General features: G+C 37.0%; 2 protein-coding genes across 2 annotated transcripts; both read left to right on the top strand.

The window, feature by feature from the left end:
• The first annotated feature begins 1094 nt into the window (after window positions 1-1094).
• Window positions 1095-7052, top strand: LOC145617041 (uncharacterized). The gene is made up of 7 exons (XM_081671743.1): window positions 1095-1121; window positions 1757-1844; window positions 2027-2204; window positions 2301-2374; window positions 2609-2668; window positions 2766-3635; window positions 3724-7052. Exons 1-7 carry the CDS (start codon window positions 1095-1097, stop codon window positions 7050-7052), a joined length of 4626 nt encoding a protein of 1541 aa, XP_081527869.1.
• Window positions 7053-10155: 3103 nt separating this feature from the next.
• Window positions 10156-12124, top strand: LOC145617040 (replication protein A 70 kDa DNA-binding subunit B-like). Its single transcript, XM_081671741.1, has 9 exons — window positions 10156-10299; window positions 10384-10645; window positions 10738-10837; window positions 10923-11053; window positions 11126-11204; window positions 11336-11447; window positions 11517-11695; window positions 11777-11897; window positions 11987-12124. Exons 1-9 carry the CDS (start codon window positions 10156-10158, stop codon window positions 12122-12124), a joined length of 1266 nt encoding a protein of 421 aa, XP_081527867.1.
• The last annotated feature ends 9585 nt before the right edge of the window (window positions 12125-21709 follow it).

Below are 21709 nucleotides of genomic sequence, written 5' to 3'. Positions count from 1 at the left end.
CTATTTCTTTTTCCTGCCTGCTCCAGCAAGTTGTGGAGTATCTGAAAATTCCTCAGCCAGCTTACTACTTGGTTGATGCAAGGAAGAATGCTGTGAAGCTTGTCGTGGAGACTGACCCAGGCTTGGGTTTCTATGTTTACGAGGGTGGCCCAGCTAAAACATTAGGAGAATCGCGTGAAATAGCTGCTGAAAAAGGCGTTCGTTCACTTCGGATGGAGTACAGCATTCAGGTTGAGGATTTGACTTCTAAGAAAATTAAGAAGCTCCAACGCTGTGAATTTCTCTACCAGATGAAACGCATTGAGCTCGAGTCAATGGAAAGGGGGGCAGGGAAGGTGCCAGTCAAGTGGCCAGATGTGCCAAACCACAAGCGTTGCAAGAAATATGTGTGCATTGATTACATGGATGTTCTGCGCACTCTAACTGTGGAGACTAAAGCACGTGTTTCGGCTGTGAACACTTTCAAGCTAGGACCAGAAAAGTTTATTTCATGGCTTACGATTTATGCTCCTACAATTGCTACTGGAATGGAGTGTGTTTTTAGTGCTGCTCGTGCTGACTACAAGGCTACCAAACAAGAGGCTGCTAGGAGGGCTGTAGATTTCCTGCGCACTGCATTCAATCTTGACATAGTTGATTTGAACTATGGCAATGGGGTTTATGCTGGTATTAAGTGTTCCTTGGCTAGGGAAAGTTACTTAGCGGCTAAAGAACGTGTATTGGGGATTCAAGGTGCTCTGCACTTAGCTCCTTTTTTAGGTGAAGATGGCTGCATAACACCTAAGTCTGCTGTGCACAGGATTCCAACACCTGCTCTTCCTCCACCTCCACCTCGCAAGCCAAAAGCTAGGCCATCTTTTGGGGGCCGCTTCACTCATGAGCCATTTGCAGTGCCTCCTGAGTTGGACACCTTGTTTAAGCGGAGGAAGTTTGATTAGGCATCAGACTGAAGCTACATAAGACCTTGTTTTGCTGGCTTACATGTTTTGTTTGTGTGTTCCTGTAGGGCCTTAGATATGGCATATTAGCTTAGTGTGCTTCTTGTATTCCAGCTTATTTTGTACTGCTTTATGTGTTAGTTTTATTGGCAAGACATGGTGGATGTTTCCCCAAAATTTAATGTACTTCAGCCTTTTGAGCTTTGATTAATGAAGTCTAATTTTCTTGCCGTTGATCGTATTTTATGAAAATTCTTATTCTATTGTTAAGTATGCACAGCATGGTTAAGCATTAGATTTTTGCAATTTGATCAGAGTTCAAATTTCCCTTTATAGGTTATATAGCTGCAGATGCATTGTAACACTGTTCCATTTTTCGAAAGCCTCTGCAACGCCTATTTGCAACTTCTTGCTGTCACTAGCTCAGTTTATATTCTCACTATGCGTACATCCGAGTTCCTTTGCATGTTTCATTTGTCTTTCATGCTATTAGAAGCAGCTTATAGATTATCTATTACTATTAGGCTGCAATCATTGTGTTTTGTTTTTTTAAAATAAGTATGTTTTCTTGGTATCCAGATCGTGCTTTGGTTAAAAAAAAACCCTTACAAAAAACTCGGGTTAGCAAACGTTTACAGATGATACAAGCTATGTCTCAGACCCCTGCTCCTATGAGGTGTTAGCTTGTTTTCCTTATCGCATGCTAAATAGATATTTTTGTTGCTCTGAATTTTTAGGTCTTTGCTTGTTTTTAGCAAGATTTTCCGATTGTTCAATGTAGGGAGTTGGATGAAACAAGTTCTGCCACACATCAGTAGCAAGAGGCTGGACAGATTGAGCCTGAAGTTGCTTATGTAGGGCATTCTACCAACATAGTGGCTGGAAATTCAGCTGCCCAGTTTAACAGTAAGCAAAGTTGTTTATGTTTGCTATTTGCAATATTTGGCAGAATTAACTGAGTGAGGTTAGAGACTGAGCTAGGTAAAACAACTACGCAGGCTGCCTGTGTTTAGATAGCATTAAGGTAAGGTTCATTGTAGCTAAGATTATTTAGCTCTGCATTTGAATAGCAAATTTTTCGTTTACAGGCCCACAGCTTTTGGCTGCTGATTCAACTGTAGCTAACATAGCACAGGCTGTGAGGACAGATATTAGCAGCGCTCCCTCAGACCGGTTCATGTTGTATAGGCAACTTCCTGAGAATTCAAGGTCTAGCAAATGTAAGCGAGCACTAGCAGCTACGGAACAAGAACCTGTGTCAGTGAGGTGCTGTACTTTTGCTTACCACAAGAACACATGACTTGCTATATTTATGTGTTTCTACTGATGTTGGTGTTATGCTGTTTTTTGTTTGCTATACAGAGAAATAGGTGAAACAAGTGCCCAGGGCAGCAAAAAAACCCAGGGAACAAAACAAACACATGCAAAAAACAACAGTAAGGCTTCCTTAAATCAAACTTTGTTTTTTAAAGCTTCTTTGCCCATTTGAAAGCAGGTTAAAGGCCAGGTATATTTGTTACTAAAATAGTCAGCTCATTGCATAGAGAAAACTTACTCAGTTATATGAGACAGATTAAGTGAATATTATATGATGCCTAATTACATTAGACCAACTTAACCACTAAATGTTTAGTGTTTCTGTAACTTAACATGTCATTTTCATATCACAGAGAAAAATACTGCAGCTTCTCAAAAAAAAGGAGTCAAGCAAGCCACGGTTAAAAAGCCCAGTACGTTTTCCTATGCATATTTTTACTGAGTTATTTGCTTATTTTCTGCAATGTACTATGCTGATGGATTGGCTTGACATGCTTGGTTGAATATCAGAACCTCCAGCAGCTGTTGTTGGCTTGAAATTGCCTGCAGCACCTTTGAAACTGAAATCCCCTTCCATTTGCCCACATTGCAGTGCAAAAAAATTTGAACATGAATCACTTCATTTCTGCTGTGGAAATGGATCTGTTAAACTAGCCACTAATGAATACCCCCCTGCACTGTATAGACTTTTAACATCTGATGAGGAAGATGCATCACACTTCAGACAATACATTCGATTATATAACAACTTATTTGCATTTAGCTCATTAGGTGGTAGATATGATGGCAGCATACACAAAGGAATATATGTTTTTAAATTGCATCGACAAATTTATCATAACTTGCCTGATTTAATCCCTGATGAACTAGGCCCTAGATATTTACAGCTCTATTTTTATGATGGCCAATTTGAGTCAGCTGCTAGAGTAGATTGCTTTAAACAAGTAAGACAAGATATTATAGACATACTTATGGAAGTATCTGCTCAAAATCCTTACGCTCGCTTTTTCAGATCATTAAAAGACCTTGACATTCAAGAAGATACACAAATTACTATCAATAAAAACACCGTTTTAGACCAGCGGGTTTATAATGCACCCACAACAGATGAAGTGGCTGCGATTTGGCCTGAAAACAGTTCATCAAGCGAGTCCAATGGCCCATACATCACAGTCAGAGGAAAGTCAACAAATTCTCATCGCATATACCATAATTATGGATGTTATGATCCCTTGCAGTATCCACTCCTATTCCCGCTTGGTGATTGTGGCTGGGGTCAGGGTCTTGCCAAAGACAGCGGTTTAGGAGAGCAGCAAACAGACCCCATTACATCTTCAGCAGTGCATACAGAGGAAGATGCCCTTGCACAGGAAGCCAACCGTGAGTTTCATCTGCCTGAAGTTTTATTGCAGAGTGTCTTTTTCATTTTATGTTGCTGTTCACACACATCATGCTTCTTTAAATGCAGGTTTAGCGGATGCAGGTGGTGCTTCAACTCGGCATATTTCTGCCCGTGAGTACTATGCTTACAAATTGCAATGCCGCCCAAACAATATGCTCCTGCGTGCAGGCCGATGTTTGCAGCAATATATAGTTGACATGTATGTGAAGATTGAGAATACACGCTTAGACTACTTTCGCCACAATCAGCAAACAATCAGAGCTGATTTGTATCAGGGGATTTTGGATTCCATTGAAAGTGGTGAAACAAATCCCATAAATGTCGGACGGCGAGTTATTCTGCCCCCAACCTTTATTGGTGGTCCACGAGACATGAAGCGGCGATACCTGAATGCCATGGCTTTGGTTCAACGCTTTGGCAAGCCTGATTTGTTTCTCACCATCACTTGTAACGCAAACTGGCCAGAGATCAAAGCAGAACTAGCTCCTGAAGAAGCAACTCAGAACCGTCCAGAACTTGTTGCCCGTATATTTCGATCAAAATTAATCTGTTTAAAAAAACAAATCATGAAGAAAGAAATTTTCGGGAAAGTGGCTGCTATGATATATGTCATTGAATTTCAAAAAAGAGGTCTTCCACATGCACATTTCCTTATTATCCTGAAACCTGATTACAAATTGAAAACACCTTCTGATTTTGATCGATTTGTATCTGCTGAGCTACCACCCCACAGCTCCCCAGATCTTCGGAAAATATTAGTGCGCCATATGATGCATGGCCCCTGTGGAGAAGCAAACCCTAAATGTGCATGTATGGTTGCGAAAGATGATAACTCTGCCTCATGCAAATATGGCTACCCAAAACAATTCTTAGAAGAAACAACAAACCATAATGATGGATATCCAGTGTACAAGAGACAGGATACAGGAGAAAGTGTACGAATTCGAGGTTCAAACCTTGATAATCGCTGGGTTATTCCATACAACCCATACCTTTCCGCGTTGTTTGACTGTCACCTCAATGTAGAAGTTTGCTCATCTATTCAGGCTGTTAAGTACTTATACAAATATGTTTACAAAGGGCATGACAGAGTATCTTTTAATGTTGTTGGTGAAGAAACTCAAGCCGTAGATGAAATTCAACGATTTCAGTCTGGACGATGGGTTTCGCCATGTGAGGCAGCTTGGAGGATTTTTGGCTTTGACTTATTTGAGATGCACCCCCCTGTACAGCACCTTGCAGTGCATTTGGAAAACATGCAAACAGTTCAGTTAAGAAGTCATGAGCAGCTTGATTCTGTGGTGTTGAATGAACGAAGATCGAGAACTCAACTAACAGAATTCTTCAAAGCAAATGCAGCCTCACCTCGAGGTACAGGATATCTCTATAGTGAATTCATTGAACATTACAGGTGGGATGCCACTGCAAAGGCATGGTTTCACAGACAAAACAAGAAACTGGTCATAGGTCGGCTGGCATGTGTTACACCTGCAGAAGGAGAGCGTTTCTTTTTGCGGCTGCTTCTTGGCAATATACGCAGCCCTAAATCGTTTTCTGACCTCCGGACTGTGAATGGAGTGCTATGTGCCACTTTCCATGAAGCAGCTATTAAAAGAGGGCTCTTTGAAGAAGACAATGTTGTTTATTCTTGTTTGTCTGAAGCTGCAGAAATTCATATGCCAGGAGCCTTACGTCGGCTATTTGCAGCTGTGTTGGTCTTCTGCGCTCCGAGCAACCCACGTACACTATGGCAGCACTTCTATAATGATTTATCTGATGACTTTAGGTATACCTTTCCACAGAATGAAAAGCAAGTTTTGCTGCTGACAGTACAGTCAGTTGAGAAACACTTAGAGTCAATGGGCAAGTCATTGGCTCATTTTCAGCTTGAACATCTACAAGAAGAAATGCCAGAAGAACTACAGAGGACAAAGGATATTATTGATGCTTTGGATGCACCTATTCCTCAAGAATCAATTGATTGTAGAGATCAGCTAAATTCAGCTCAACAAATTGCCTTTGACAAAATTATTTCTCATGTTCAAGTAGAAAAGCCTGGTTGTTTCTTTGTTGATGGCCCTGGAGGGACTGGAAAGACCTTTCTGTACAATGCTCTGTATGCAGAAGTGCGCTTGGCAGGGAAAATTGTGCTTCCGACGGCAACATCAGGAATAGCTGCAGCAAATATACCTTCTGGCAGGACAGCACACTCACGATTTAAAATTCCACTTGATTCAGAAACATCGCTCGCTTGTGATGTTCCTAAACAAGGCAGCTTAGCTGCTTTGATTAAAGAGACAGCATTGATTATCTGGGATGAAGCTTCAATGGCAAGAAAAGAGAACATTGAATCTGTTGAGCTCCTGCTCCGCGATCTCTGTGATCCAGATCAGCCATTTGGTGGAAAAGTTGTAGTCTTTGGTGGAGATTTCAGGCAGGTTTTACCAGTTGTTCCTCACAAGACTCAAAGAGAAGCTATTGTAACAAGCCTGGTTACTTCACATATTTGGCCCTGGTTACAAAAGCTACATCTGACTGAAAACATTAGAGCCAAAGCAGATCCCCCATATGCATCTTTTTTGCTGGGTTTGGGAAATGGCGAGCTTCAGGCAACTGAGAATGCTTTTGTGAAGGTTCCTCCTCACATTGTCAATTATTATCAAAAAACCGAGGAACCTATTGATCATCTAGCTGCTGCTGCTTTCCCTGAATTGCAACATCCTGCCTTTACACCAAATATTTTCACAGAAAGGGCAATCCTAACCCCATTAAATGATGCAGTAGACTCAATCAACAATTTCCTGATTGACAAGTTCCCAGGAGAAGCAGTTGTTTATAAAAGTTTTGATAGCATTCTAGATGATAATTGTGCTATCTACCCAACAGAGTTCTTGAACCAGCTTGCCCCAGGTGGTATGACACCACACGAGTTGGTCCTAAAAGTTAACAGTCCAGTAATCTTGCTGAGGAATATTGATCCGGCTGATGGCCTGTGCAATGGCACACGTCTCATATGCAAGTATTTCAGAAGAAATGTTATTGTTTGTTTAATAGCAATTGGTCATCGTAAAGGAGAGCTTGTATTCATCCATCGTGTCAACCTCCGGCCTCCATCATCAGCAAAATATCCGATTCAGTTTGAGCGTATACAATTTCCTCTGAAGCTCAGTTTTGCAATGACTATCAACAAATCTCAAGGGCAAACACTAAGCCAAGTTATGATTTATCTCCCACAGCCATGTTTCTCACATGGTCAATTGTATGTTGCATTGTCAAGGGCTAAGAAATCGGAGAAAGTGATTGTGATCACACCCCAGCCTGCTGAAATTCACAACACACCAGTTCTGAAAAACATCGTGGCTTATGATGTCTTGCGACTATCTGGCATAACATGATATAATATGATGCAGGTATTCTAGGATTGCTTCTATACTTATTCATAAAAACAAACAGCTTTTTCTTTTTACTAATTTAATTTTGCTATCCTATTATGCAGGTTTGATGTTGTAGATCTTTGGAGTATCATTTTGGTATATAAAGCTTTTTTTTGTAATATTTATTTTACAATCATTATTGATATATAAATATGCAATATTGAAATGCCTTGCAGTGTGTTAGAAACACTATTGTTCTGTTAGTTTACATGCTTCTATTCAAATTGCAGCAGCACTATTGGACAGGGTTACTTCACATGTACATTTCTGTTTTCTGTTGCAATTATTGTTTCACAAACATGCTTTGACTAAGCAAAAAAATGATATTCAATGCACATCTATTGTATAATGCCCATTAGGTGCAAAAAAAAACATACTACCAAGAATTAAAAAATAATTTGGATATAGGTGTTACTAAACTAGATGTTGAACTGATGTAGTAAATAATGAGCTAAAATTTTCTATGAAATTACAAATACTAGGGAAAAAAACAGCAGGATCAAATACTGTCTTATTTCAATTTTTTTTACAGTAGGCCTAGGATAGCTACTACAATCTCATTTGTTGAAAAACCCTTTTTTTTCCCCTTATTACATTGTTATATATAGTGCCCCTTCATTCTATCACCCTCAAGACAGTAAAGAAACATACTTTCAACTTAACAGAATAACCTTATTAACTGCTGGGCAATACATTGATTCAAGTCATGAATACTTTTAGTGCAGCCCTTTCTTAGTCTTTCAAACAGGTCACACTCAAGCTTTAAAAAAAGGCTTTTTCCCTAGATAACTATAATTATAACAACACTTCTTTTTCTGCTGCACCCATCAAGCATCACAATAACAACAGATAATACTTAAATCCTAGGTTTATATGTGGCCCACAATGATGATTTCCAAAAAGAAACTTCTCCTATTTTAAATTCACATAACATCTTTTTTTTTATAGCTAAATTAGATCAGTGACTGATTACTCTATTATCTACTTGCACATGTAACCTTAGTTTATTTCACTACAAACAACCTATTAACCACTAGACACAACTATGTTTCAGTGCCTATGCTTTTATTACTTATAATATCACTTTAGATTTTACTTGTATAATTATTACTCTGCAGATTTCCTTGGGAGAGATTACTCACTACATCTTTTTATTCGATGGACAATAAGCTGTATCAGGACATTCTAATAACCACTAAATTATAAAGGCCATTCAGCTTTAACTTGTCAATAAGCTATTTACTATTTAAGATTCTTATACTTCAAGAGAGCATTTACTCTCCTTCTATTCTCTGCTGCTTTGCTCTGCTGTTCCCGTGTACCACCAAATTCTGCCTGCCATTCCAGTTGAAGAAGGTAAGCACTTTAATGATGCTTTGCTGAACTTAACATCTACCTGTGCATTAACTTCTTTTCTTCTCATTTATTTACTTGCATGCAATTAAACTATCTGAATTGCTTTTCATGTGGCCTTCTGTTAATCTGAATTACATATGCACACATGTTTTAATTAGCTATTTATTTGTGCTTGCTTTGCATTCAGACAACCTATGTAGCTATTCTACATGCAGTTCTTTACATAGAAAAATCTCATCCTTTAAAATTTACTATCATCTTGCCAGTAGTTAAGCCACATGTACACACTTATTTTGTATTATGCCTTATATTGTTTCCTATATAGAAAATTCTTATCTTTTTAAGTTTATTATCATCTTACCAGTTACTAGGCCACATGTACAGCAGTTATTTTGACTTATGCCCTTATATTTGTTACCCATGAGTTGAAAGGACCATGTTCAGTATAATATATGACAAAAAACCATGTCTTTAAAAAAGTTGGTACATGGATATAAAATTATAAAGGGACTTTGGTAGAATCTGTGGTTGGCCTACTGTTATTGACTATATTAGTAAGAAATACATCTAAAATTTTTAAAAAACCTTACTCTTGACTAAGGGCTGCTGAGAAAGTTGTTTAAAGAAATAACATCAGCTAATTATATGACAAGTTGTATATTATGATATAAATCAGCTCAAACTACCTATACTATGAACAAAAAGTAACCATATTAAAGAAATTCAAGCTTTCATTTAAACCACACAAGGCTACTTAGAACATTCCACAACCATACACTGAGCACAACTTACTAATTAACAACATAGTACACATAACTAGAAGAAAAATATTGTTTATTACTAGAGCAACAACATAAGCCTCTGACTACTTAGAAACACAACTAGATTTAGACTGCAAATGCCTTGCAGTGACTTCATATACCCTTTAAAAACAACCACCATAGGAAGCATCACTTTCAGGAGAATATGAAGGGCTGGAGTGGTGATGGAGGTCTTCCAACTTAAGCATAGGCTGGGGATTGTAGTTACTGGTCCCCTCTTTTGGTGTCTGGTTTTTTGGGCTAGGTTGCTTATCTTCAGGCTCAAAACAGAGAGCAGATACCACAGCCTCTAAATCTTCCACCTTTTTCTCTAAGGCAGTGAGGCGCGCCTCCATTACTTCATAGTTAGTCTGTTTAGGAAGCTCATATCCACTGCTAGGATTCACCTTATCTTTACCCTTGCTTGCCATTACTCTCACCTTAAACTGAAAAAAAAGACTAGAGAAATGTGAATGTGGAATACATAAATGGTTTGTGAAAATATTGAAGCCTGACCATCCTTTTATATATGCCTGGGTAACACTCCTTTGTCTAAGGGATATAACCATGCAATAATTATACTTCTTTAAAAGTCATACAAAACTTGCTATGTGATTAGCATTGTATAGCACTGAACTTAATTTGTAATTACAAGTCACTTCATTGAAGATTCCTTTTTATATTTTATTATATTGAATTATAAATGCATGTACACCATATAATACTATAGTTATGCATAGACTCATGCCAAGGTTGCTTATAATATCATAAAATAATAATATTATGCTTTTCTGTTTATATAATATTATAATATTATACAGGTCAGTTACATGCATAGACTTATGCCAAATTTGTTGTAATCAAGTTTAAGCACAAATGACTAAACTAATTGTCTTTGTATACTATAGATGAAACCCGACTACACGCCTTTGAACAAGCTGTCGTCTGTAAGCAAAGCATACAAAGTACGTGTGACAGTGAAAGAAAAGTCTCCTATCCGAACTCCTCCAAACAAGAAAAAATTTCAGAAGCTGGTTTTTGAAGATGAAGAGGTGCAGCCTTACCACTCTTAATCATTTCATAGTTATTAAATGCTTACAAATCCTATACATGACTTTTACATTTACATGATACAGGGTAACAACATGAAAGCTACTTTGTTCGGAGCTAAATGCGACCACTTTCAGAAAGTCTTTGAACACAAGAAGAAGTATGAGATAGCTAATGCTCCAGTGCGAACAATCAACCCGAAATTTAGTTCATTCCCAGGAGAATGTGAACTTACTTTCGGCGGAATGACTAAAATTCAACCTATTGATCGAACAGAGGGACCTGTTTTACCTGAATACATCTCCATAGCTGATGTACCAAAGACAAGTGGACCATCAGACCGGTTTGGTATCATCTAAACCTTATCTAATCTACACATAATAATTAAAAACACATCTGCCTCTTGACAATAATGTGCCTATCCATCACTTAATTGACAGATTTGCTTGGAGTAGTAGTCCACATGGAAGACCCCCGACAAGTGGAATACAAGTCAGGTAGAGTAGCTGATGTACGTGATATCAGCATAGTCGATGAAAGGTTGCTACTACCCTTTTAAGGCTCCCAAATGCTGCCTGCATTATTATCAAAACCTGCATTCACTGACTTACATTTTGTTTTGCAGCACTAGTTCTCGCCCAATGATCATCTCTGCATGGGGACAATTGGCCCTTTCTGACTGTGAGAAGCTCAAAGACTGGGCAACCACTTTCTTAGTTGTTAGCTTAACTTCACTGAAGCCTGCTACCCACAGAGGTATAATTTGCTCACCCTTGATCATTGTTTACATCATGTGAAAATCAAGTATCCTTATGCAACTTTTCACAGGTTTCTCATTGCAATCAAGCATGTCCACAACAATTGACCCAGCCCCCAGTGGTGAAAAAGCTGACGTTTTACGAGCTTGGTAATCCAACAACTTTTAGTAGCTAAAGACCATTTACACCAATACACATTCACACTTTATTGTACCTAATTCAAGCTTAGTCTAAACTCCTATGCTTAATCAGCTATGTCTTCCTTTGTGTATATTGCTAGGGCTCATGCACATCCAGACATAATTAGTGATTACATGTCAAGGCAACTCAAATTCATGACTATTGGTGCTGAACCGGTTCCAACCACACTTGACAACATCAATGGCAAAACTGTGAGTGCACACACACACAAATCCTTTTACTAGCTATCTGGTTTTGTATACTAACACAGCTTCATTCAGGTTGACAATACTGTCCGGGAAGAAATATACACACTAACAGTCACAATTCCAGATGCACAGCTAGACAATATTATTGCTTATATTGGCTGCGATAATTGTGGAAAGCGTTGTGGTGTTGCTGCAAATGTGGCCTTCTTTTGCCCACATTGCCCTGACAAAAAATGCACCTCCATTGAGAGGTTCGTTCTGCATTCTTATGTTGCACAGCCAACTAAACAAGTCGTAATGTCACTTACCATGATTTCATACCACAAATGCAGGGTCAACTTTAGCTTTGATGCTGAAGATGACACTGGAACATGTCGCCTCACTGCCTTTGGCAAAGTATGCGAGCAGATATTCAAGCTCACAACACTTGAAATTTTTGAAAGAAAGATAAAGGTTCTCACCCACACTTATCATAACCCTACATAAAATTATGCCATGCAGCTAGCTATCCTGGGTATAACAACACTGGTTTTTGATTTCAGGATGACTGGAAAGATTTTGATCGTGTTGCTGCAGCTCTGAATTCCACACCAATGCACATAATCCTCCACCCATCCCAAGCACTGAACAGGGCAGGGGTGCTGCGGTGGGTGGTCCAATCAGTTTCTCATTCTTCTTGAACACTTGTTCTGCCAATCTGCAGCTTCAAATCAGAACACATCATCCACGATAGCTCTGGCTTATCATTTTGGATGTGTTCTTATTTGAGGCATCCTTGATTATCCTTGCTCATATTTGCTACTCAAGAAATTTAACAAGCATTGTCTCTTTAACTCTGAAGTTATATCTTCTTTTGATAATGTTGGTCACATAGAGCAGCTTAAATCTGCTTAGAATTAGGCTTACAAACAATGCCTTTTTTGCTTGCTCAATCCATTGAATGGATTAAACAATTGCCTGTAGTTCAAACTTAATGCCTCTTTCATGGAACACTTTGTTCTTTAGATTATTGCAGGAATGCAATATCTACTTATGGTTCAGCCTTGCTTATTGTGTGAATTTTGCTGGTTTCTTTATCACAAAAATGATTATTATGATTATTATTTAAATTGCTTTATTTGTGCATATATTAGACACCTATGCTCAATTAGTCAGCCATTTAGATTATTAAGTCACTAAATGCATCAATATCCTGTCTATGACTGTCACTAAATGCATATTAGGAACAAGGTAACAACAACTGCTTCCAGAATCTATGTATCTCATACCCTGTAAACAAAATCACTACAATCTGAAAATACAGTAGCCAACAATTCAAAGCAATACATTTATTTAATATTAAGCAACATGCATCATCACAAAATATCCTTCCACCATTCATGATTACTACTTATTTACAGAAAAAAAAAAAAAGAAAAAAAAAAGGCATGTCAGTTGCCTACAATTGCTTAATACATCAGTCAATAAAACCTCTAATAGAGCAATCAGATCTTAGCAAAGTTGGTCACGGTTTGTTGATTACCAGCTTCTTGCCCCTCATTCTGCACCCCAACCCCAGCATTCCCTTCCTCTGTATTCTCTTCTTCACCTCCACCTTGATTCACCTCCTCCATCTCTGCATCACCACCAGCAAGTCTTCCTCCAACCCCACCAACATCCCTTTCATTACCACCTCCAACATTCCCACCCACACCGCTGGCCCTGTCTTCTTCAACATCAGCAGGTTCTACATACCCAACATAACGCCCAATTCCTCCCATCCTTGCATAGAACCTTCTACGCCCTTCACTTAACCTCCAAAAAAACCCAGACATTCGTTGAACACGAACCCTCTGAACCTCATCAGACAGAATTCTTGCTTCTTCAAGCTTACTTCTATACGCTGCCCTTAAACTTGCCAATTCTTCTCTCTTGACCCTTTCCTGTTCTGCAATTGCCTCCATTTCTGCGTACAGCACATCAAGGTGCGCTTCAGCGTCCCGCAACTCCATCCCGTCTGCCATTGTTGCTTAGACAAAGTTTGATAATAAAAAGTATGCGTTTTTTTAGATTGCAATTGTAACTGAAATTGTAATAGATAGAAAATTAATTTGCTAATCCCCTACACCCAGTGATTGAGATTTCAGAGAGAAAGAAGAATAAAAAAGAACGGGGAGATGAAAAAACTGATGCAAAAACCAAATGAGTTTAAAACCAATATTTTTAAAAAAACATATCACAAAAAATACCATTTACTTTTAAAAATAGCTTTAAGAATTTCCTCAAAAAAAAAAAAAAATATAGTACCTTTAAGAAAAAAGGTGCATGCCCTTTTGATTTCCAATTTTTATCATAATTTTACAATACCTTTTAGAGAAGCATATTATTATATATTCAACATTTTCACACTAATAACTAATAATTATCAATTCTTGTCAAAAAAACTAATAATTATCAATAAATAATATTGTTTAGTTTTTTTAAAAAACAATTTTAAAAAACCAATTCCAATAATGCTTATATTTAAGTTCAATGTACTTTGCAATGTTGATTAACTTAAATTTTGCCCACAAAATGAAAACTGATAAATCTCTTAAATTGTAGTTAACAAAAAAAACAAAAAACCTATTTACCTTTTACTTCTTACTCAACCAAATTAAAACCCATGTTTTTTTAAAACATACTTCTTAACCAAACAAAACAAAAACAACCCAACTTATCGACTTACCGCAATCATATTGTAAGTCAATGAAAAGCCCAAATTACAGCTATAACCCAATTTGTATGAAATATGTTACAAAACTACAAATTTTTACAAATAATAAAACACGCGGTAGAATGGTTGACTGATTACAAACAACTTTACAAAGCTAATTAGGACAATTTGCCTATCAAGATGACAACCCTATCAAGATTCACTTTTTAAAAAACTTGTTTTCTTCCCATAGTGAAAATGAACACACTTTACGACTTCTTATGTTCTTTTTCACCCAACGCGTTGTGACTTTTGCATTATTTATCCCTCCTCCTTTGACAATCTTTGAAAATAATATTTTAGACAAAATATATCCATGTACGCCTTTTTAAAAATATCTCACTAAGCAATTTCGAAGTATGTTACTTTTACAAGTTTAACTTATAAAGAATTTTAGCTTAAATGTAAGTTTTTAATAAACAATTATTATGGATTAAATGAATAATAGCGAAAAATTACATCGTATTTTAACATCATTTGTTTTACAATAAAAGGTTTTACCAATGTTTACTTACACTGACCGTTACTAAGACCGAGCCATTTGTCAAATAAAAAAGCACTTTTACAGTTTTTGGTGAGACGGGTCTTAAATTTGATAAAATTACACAATTATTTTACCTTTAGAACTTTCCTATATTCCTAAATCACACATGACATAGTAAAAATGAACGCACTTTACGACTTCTTATGTTCTTTTTCACTTAACGCGTTGTGACTTTCGCATTATTCATTCCACCTCCTTTGACAATCTTTTAAAATAATATTTTTGACAAAATACATCCATGTACACTTTTTAAGAAATATCTCATTAGGAGAGTGAGGGATAGCTCAAGTGGTTAGAGCTTCCCTCCCGATTCCAAGAGATCTTAGGATCGATTCTCACCCCCGCCCTTGTGGCTCTCTAAACACCCAAAAAAAAAAAATATCTCATTAGCCAATTTTGTAGTATGTTACTTTTACAAGTTTTAATTTATAGAGAATTTTAGCTTAACTATAGGTTTTAAAACAAGCACTTATTATGGATTAAATGAATATTAGTAAAAAATTACATCATATTTTAACAACGTCTGTTTTACGATAAAAGGTTTTACCGATGTTTATTTACACTCACCGTTACTAATTTCTAACCATTTGTCAAATAAAAATGCAATTTTTCAATTTATGTTAGACGGTTGTTAAAATTAATAGCTCAGCATACTTATACAATTCAAATCCCGATTTACACGTGTTAATAAATGTTGTGCGTATAAGGAAATTTATAAAACGACTATTTTCAACTTTAAGATAGTTTTAGAGCAAGTACACTAAAGTTGTACTATGTAAATCTATATTCTTTTACATGTTGGAATAATTGTAGAAACTGCTATTTGATTGGTCAATTGAAACGTTTGGGCTGCGTGGTCCATATATTTTGCTCTGCTTCTCTTGTCTGCTTACATCTTCTTCTCCTCTTCCCTTTTTCTGCAACAACCCTCTTTCTATATCTCTGCAACAATGGCCAGCACTGACAGCACAGCTACTTCTGGGAAGGTCTTTGCACCGCCGATATGGAGACCTAATGAGTCAAGATCAAAAACAGAGAATGTGGCAAGCTTTCGTGCATATGTGTCGGAGATGACGGAGAAGATGAACAGCCATCTACAATTTCTACAACAAGGAATTCCAAAAGTAGGGCAAAACAATAACGAAAAAGGTGAATCAAGCAAGAAAAGGAAAAGAGAAATTGAGAAAAATGGTTGTGGAGATTGGCCTGTCATAATTGTTGAATCAAAAAGTAATGACATTGAAAGGCATCCAAATGAGGGAGGTGAAGCACAAGGGCATGAGGAGGATGCTCAAGAGAAAAAAGGCACCGAAGAAGATGGAAGGGTAAAAAAAAGCGAGTCAGAAGAGGAAGCTGAAGATACTGAGGAAGAAGAGAAGACCGAGGAAAGTGAGACTGGTACAAATTCTGCAAGTGATGTGAATTCTGAGTCTGAAACTCATAGTGAAGAAAATGCTGCTATAGAATCTGATGATCCCTTGGAGTCAGAGAGCAACCAATATGATACTGATGATGATGATGATACTGGAGCAGATTATGGGAATTATCAGCAAGCAGATCAAGAAACAAGTGAAGACTCTTCAGTGTTTGCTATGAAAATTCCTGATTAAAAATTGTCTCAGAGAATTAGACACCATTGTTGTTTTTTGTTTGTTAATGGTGTGGTGTTTTTTGGACAAATTTTAGAAGTGGTAGCAGATTTAAACTTTGTTAGGAGCTTTTTATGTGGGTGATAGTTTATGATTGTTCTATCAATGGTTAGTGTTTGTAAATATGCTAAGTATGTATCTAGGATCCTGACAAATGTGTAAGCAAAATTATCTAATCAATATGAAAGCATGGTATATTTGCAAAATTTCAGAGTGCCATAATAGAATATAATATACAAATCGTAGATGGAATACACAATCAAGAGTTACCAGTCAATGGAATTCAGCAGTGTAATGCAAAGTCAATGGAGAAAGCATACTTGATCATATCTAACCAAACTATCAACAAGTAGAAAGGCATATTTGATCCCATTAGGAAACACACAAACTTTATTACCTTGAAATTGAAAATACTCTATTACCTTGGAACTGAAAATGGAATATATTTTTAGGGACATCATAACATAGTGATAGAGAACTCTCTATTGGGAAGTAGGTGGTTATGTACTTAAGCATATAATCTTCCTATTTATACATACCGTGTCATGCAGCTCAGAATTTTCTCCTCTCAAAACTGGATCTTGCAGAAAGTCATTGATAAGCTTCTCAGTTCAATTCCCCAAGGGTAATTTAAAGGCACGTCTTCTGATCCAAACCTTTCAATCCCTACATTCAATTTTCCATCTCCTGCAGGATCTTGGTTATTCATGTCTGATATCTTCTTTCCAATTTGTACAATGCTTCCCATAGAATCTCAAGCTGAGCCTTGAATGGCAGTCATACTGCTTTGCAACAGATGCAGGGAGTAGACCTTGCCCAATTGATAAACCAGGAGCTACTTCATATTTCATCATCATTTTGCTCACTACCTGACTGTGCTTCTTACCAACAAGATCTCAGTAGCTTGATGTGTTTAGGCAACCCTTGTGAAGCTGAAATATGCCTAAAGGAAGAATTTACTATTCTGGTGCATAAATGCTCTCTTTCCGACTAGACTGGCTTAGTGTTAGGCCATGATTGTTTTCATGAAAACCTAATGTAGTCCAAGAACTCATGCACAGTTCTTCCTGCTACATTTTCCCTCTTTGATAGTTTGATTCTTGGATGTCTTTGGTCTATTAATCTCAATACTTAAAACATGCAGCTATGAACCCATGTCCTGTTTTCTCGGCTCAGAGTATTTTCTCCATGCCTATGCTCCAATTTATGCACTTTCAGCCAAAGTTGTCAGAAGTTTGGTTGCCCTGAAAAACTTTAATCTCTTCAAAAATTTAATTTCACTGCATATCACTTGTTGCTATTTCAACTGATTTACAGAATATCAATATACATTGATATAATACTTAGCTTGTAGTCTTGTATACTAACAACTAGAACCAGTAGAAGCCAATGCAGCAACTGAAGATATACATTGTTCTGAATTTCTCTTTCGTGCTTCCTGCATTGGAAAAACGCTTAAACCTTTACTATACGTTCCCTATTATTAAAAAAAATTGATTACTATATCCAACTATCACTGAGAATTTTGTCTTTAGACCGCACTTGTATTCATTTGATACGATGCCATTCTTGAAAAGACAATTTTGTCTGCTGTGATTTTGTCTCTCAATATTGCAATGTACATTTGAGAATATAGATATTTGTTTCCTGAACAGTGACATCTCATATAATATGCTGCCTCGACTGCCTGCTGATACATTAGTCCAGCTGAGGATAGTCTCAAAAGGATGGCAGCACTTCATCACAAATCCTGATTTCATGCAGTTGCAGATGAAGATAGAAGAACCACTTTCGATTTCAGCATACTTCTTCCAGGAAAAATATATGTGCTATGATATCGATATTGAAAAGCTCAGTTACATTCCAATTACAGCCAAGAAATGGGAAATTTATCAGCATATCCTAGAGTTGTTACCTGGAAAAATTACTATTTTGGGATCAGCTAGAAGGAATAGAGGTGCAGCATATCCTGTCAAGCATTGGAGTTCCTTAATTGCTCTGATTATTAGATAGCATACAAGAAGTATTTTTTGATCACATGCCTAATAGAATAAGTATCACAGTTCCATTATAAAGACATCAAAATACAATTTCCATTATAAAAAAACAATACAGCCAAGCTGCTACCTAATTGCGACATATACTACCCAACTAGACCATTCAATACAGCACATACACTTCAAAACAAGCCTCCATTTCATGAACCTAGACAGCTTAGTTATTACAGCCAACTTCTAACAGAAACTACTAATACTGCAACATATTAGCACAGTGTGCTTGCTTAGTCTCCTCCATCAAAAGCTCTACCTATCTCATTAGCCCTGGCTACCACCAATGCCCCTTGACAGCTTCACCTTCTTCATCTTTCTCAGCTAACATATCATCTTGGCTATCATTAGTTACAATAACATTTTCAGCACCTTCGATTCTGTGCATTTGTGCTCTGCTTAATTGCACAACAGGCAGACAATTATTGTCAGAGCTTGTGCTGCTCTTCATGAGCCTCTTCCCTGTGCCAGAATTCCTCATCTCCGAAATCTCATTTGATAATTTATTCAGCTTTCTTTTTAGCTTGCCTATTCTTTTCTCGGCATGAACTCGAACAGCCCGTGCATCAGATAGTTTGCCCTTTAGCTTAGCTTCCCTAAGCTGTAAGCCAACAAGCCTAGCTTGGACATCGCGGTCTTCAGCAACTAGACAATCACTGCCATTTCTCCTCATGTTCAATGTAAGCTAATGCCAGCTTATGAAGTTTAATAGTTATGGCAGCAAAGCAAATACACTAACAATTGAAAAATAAACAAGACTAAGAAACCTATAATTTATAAAAAAAGGAATGACAAGGGATAAAAACCTCCTCACTTATATAATGAATAGACTTTTCCTTATTCAGGTTCAAGACTCACTCCTTTGCTCACATGCAAACTAAAACAACAATGATGCAATATAAAATCTAGCATGCAATTAATCATCAACAATGCAAAAAACAGGGAATAATACCATTGCCAAAAGGATATTATTATGCCACTATAATTTAATCTTGATTCATGCAACATTTCACTATTTATAGTAATATTACCTTTTTATTCAAAGAATGAGCTCAAAACTTATTAAATACATCAGATTTCTGTTGCACAAAAGTTTTGCTGGAGTTTGTCCTAAAAACATAACTAAGTAACCTAATACTGCCACAAAGGTGGTGTACTTTTATTCTTAAAAGATTGATTAGTTTTTTATCTGTGAGTCTTCCTCTAAGGGTGGAACTGTTATATTTTACATCATTGTCCAATTGAAGTGCATTCTTAGACCTGGAATAATATAAAGCATAAGACACATAAATCTAGAATTCTAAGATAACAATGATGATTGTTTCACTGAAATCAGGATACTTTAAGAATTTTTTATTTAGATAAGCCCAATATTTGCCTTGTGTTCATTAAACACTATTGTGAGCAAGCAAATTAATATAAGGTAATGCAAATTAAGGATGACCCTTGCTCATAAAATAGTATTACTCCCCTCTACATTCTAATGTCAACATGAATATTAAACACCTGAACCCACACCTAACTCAAGCAACCCACAAAAACATCCCACACATATGCAACTAAATCTTTCAAATCATGCCTGCAAAGATCAAACTCTTATCTATTCACAAATATTCTAAGTGTTGCAATATTGCATATATGACACACACCCAAAATACTGACATACATGGTTTGTACTTAGAAGCCTAAATACAGAGTATACATGGTTCAAAGATCTGCCTCTAAAAAACCAACACCAAAACCAACTCAATGGAGATTAGGGAAGCCATTAAAAACTAATCAAAATAAACAGAAATATATACATCCAATCACAAGAAAAATCAGAACAGAAAGAGTTCGAGCACAAACAATCAGCTCCTTACTGCACACAGACAAACAATTTGAGCACAAACAATTAAAGGAATTCAGGCAAGTGCAAAGAACCATCAAAGTTACACATGTAAAACTGCCCAACTGATTCTGATCATTTTATTAATAAACCACAAACAATCATTGCTTCATTGTGTATATACTTAGATTTAACTATTCTCACTGAATTCAAAACTAAAAAGAGAAACACAAGCAACCATATACTTGCCTGTATCATAAACTACCACCTCTAATAAATAACCTCATAACAATCACTACATTTAGCATGAATCGTTCAATCTCACACACAATGTTAACAATAAAAAAATAATAAAAATGCCATGAATATCTCAAAAGGTAATGCTAACAAAAACCATTGCCTTCATTGATTGATAAATTAAGCTTAATACATCCTTATAATCTAGATAGACAATGTACTTCTAATTAAAGATGATGTTTTTCTAATACATAATATTTAAAAGATACCCCTAACCCAACCCCCCCCCCCCCTAAAAAAAAAAAACTTCAATCTTAATCAGAATCAAACCAATAAGCTTCATCATCATTTTCAGACATCTCATTGTCCTCCTCCAAAGAATTGTCCTGCTCCTCGGCATTTTTTTCATCGTCTTCTTGCTCCTCCTCTAGCTGCCTTTCCTGCTGCTGCTGTAGTCCCTGCTCTGCTGCACCAGCACCCTCAGCATGAACAGCCGGTTCTTCTTCTCCTGCTTCAGCGAACGCACCAAGTGTTACATCAATTACATACTTCACTATGCCTTCATCCTCACTTATATCCATATCATCCTTCCCTCCTTCAACCCTAACACCAAAAGCCGACTTACCACCACTGAATTCCCCCCTGTATTTAGAAGGCTCGCCTTGAACCCCTACATATCTTATCATCCTCACTGGCTCTTCATCCTCATCGTCATCACTATCTACCTTAATTGGAAATTCATAATTGCTTCCAAGTTTGAATTCGTTACCCTTGCTCCCGGGTTTCAACTCCTTACCCTTGCTCTTTTTGTGTGCAACTTCAGCACACTTGGCTAACTGGGCATCGCAATCTTTCATTTCCTCCGTCAATTCATCCAACTTCTTTGTAGCCTCACTGCGAACTTCTGCAATTGCCACAAATTGCCCACGCAAATTGGCTTTCCGCTTCTCTAAAAAGTTACGGTACTGATCGTTAAAGATAGTAGCATCATCTTCATTGCCAGCCATAGTGTTGGTTAATTTTCAACTGAAATAAGCAAAAAAAATTCGACAGGGAAACAAAATAGTATCTAACCTTTAAAAGAACAAAACAAAGAAGATGAAAGAGAAAAGGAAAGAGTTTTGGAAAGCGTGAAAATGTGTGATGAATGATGATCAGTTCTCCTTTTTATTATACTGCAAATCGTTACTTATAAAACTCACGTCTTTTCGTTTCTCGATCATAT

The sequence above is a fragment of the Chenopodium album genome, chromosome 26 (genome assembly GCF_948465745.1).
Source record: "Chenopodium album chromosome 26, dcCheAlbu1.1, whole genome shotgun sequence".
In the NCBI taxonomy this organism is placed as follows: Eukaryota; Viridiplantae; Streptophyta; class Magnoliopsida; order Caryophyllales; family Amaranthaceae; genus Chenopodium; species Chenopodium album.
The sequence above is the reverse complement of the archived record's forward strand: the minus strand, read 5'-3'. Positions and strand labels throughout refer to the sequence as shown.

Coding starts and splice junctions, on each gene's coding strand:
- LOC145617040 (XM_081671741.1), top strand. CDS start 10,156: ATGAAACCCGACTACACGCCTTTGAACAAGCTGTCGTCTGTAAGCAAA. Junction 10,646..10,737: donor TGGACCATCAGACCGGTTTG/GTATCATCTAAA, acceptor CTTAATTGACAG/ATTTGCTTGGAGTAGTAGTC. Junction 11,696..11,776: donor AAATGCACCTCCATTGAGAG/GTTCGTTCTGCA, acceptor CCACAAATGCAG/GGTCAACTTTAGCTTTGATG.
- LOC145617041 (XM_081671743.1), top strand. CDS start 1,095: ATGGTGGATGTTTCCCCAAAATTTAAT. Junction 1,122..1,756: donor ATGTTTCCCCAAAATTTAAT/GTACTTCAGCCT, acceptor ACACATCAGTAG/CAAGAGGCTGGACAGATTGA. Junction 3,636..3,723: donor CCTTGCACAGGAAGCCAACC/GTGAGTTTCATC, acceptor CTTTAAATGCAG/GTTTAGCGGATGCAGGTGGT.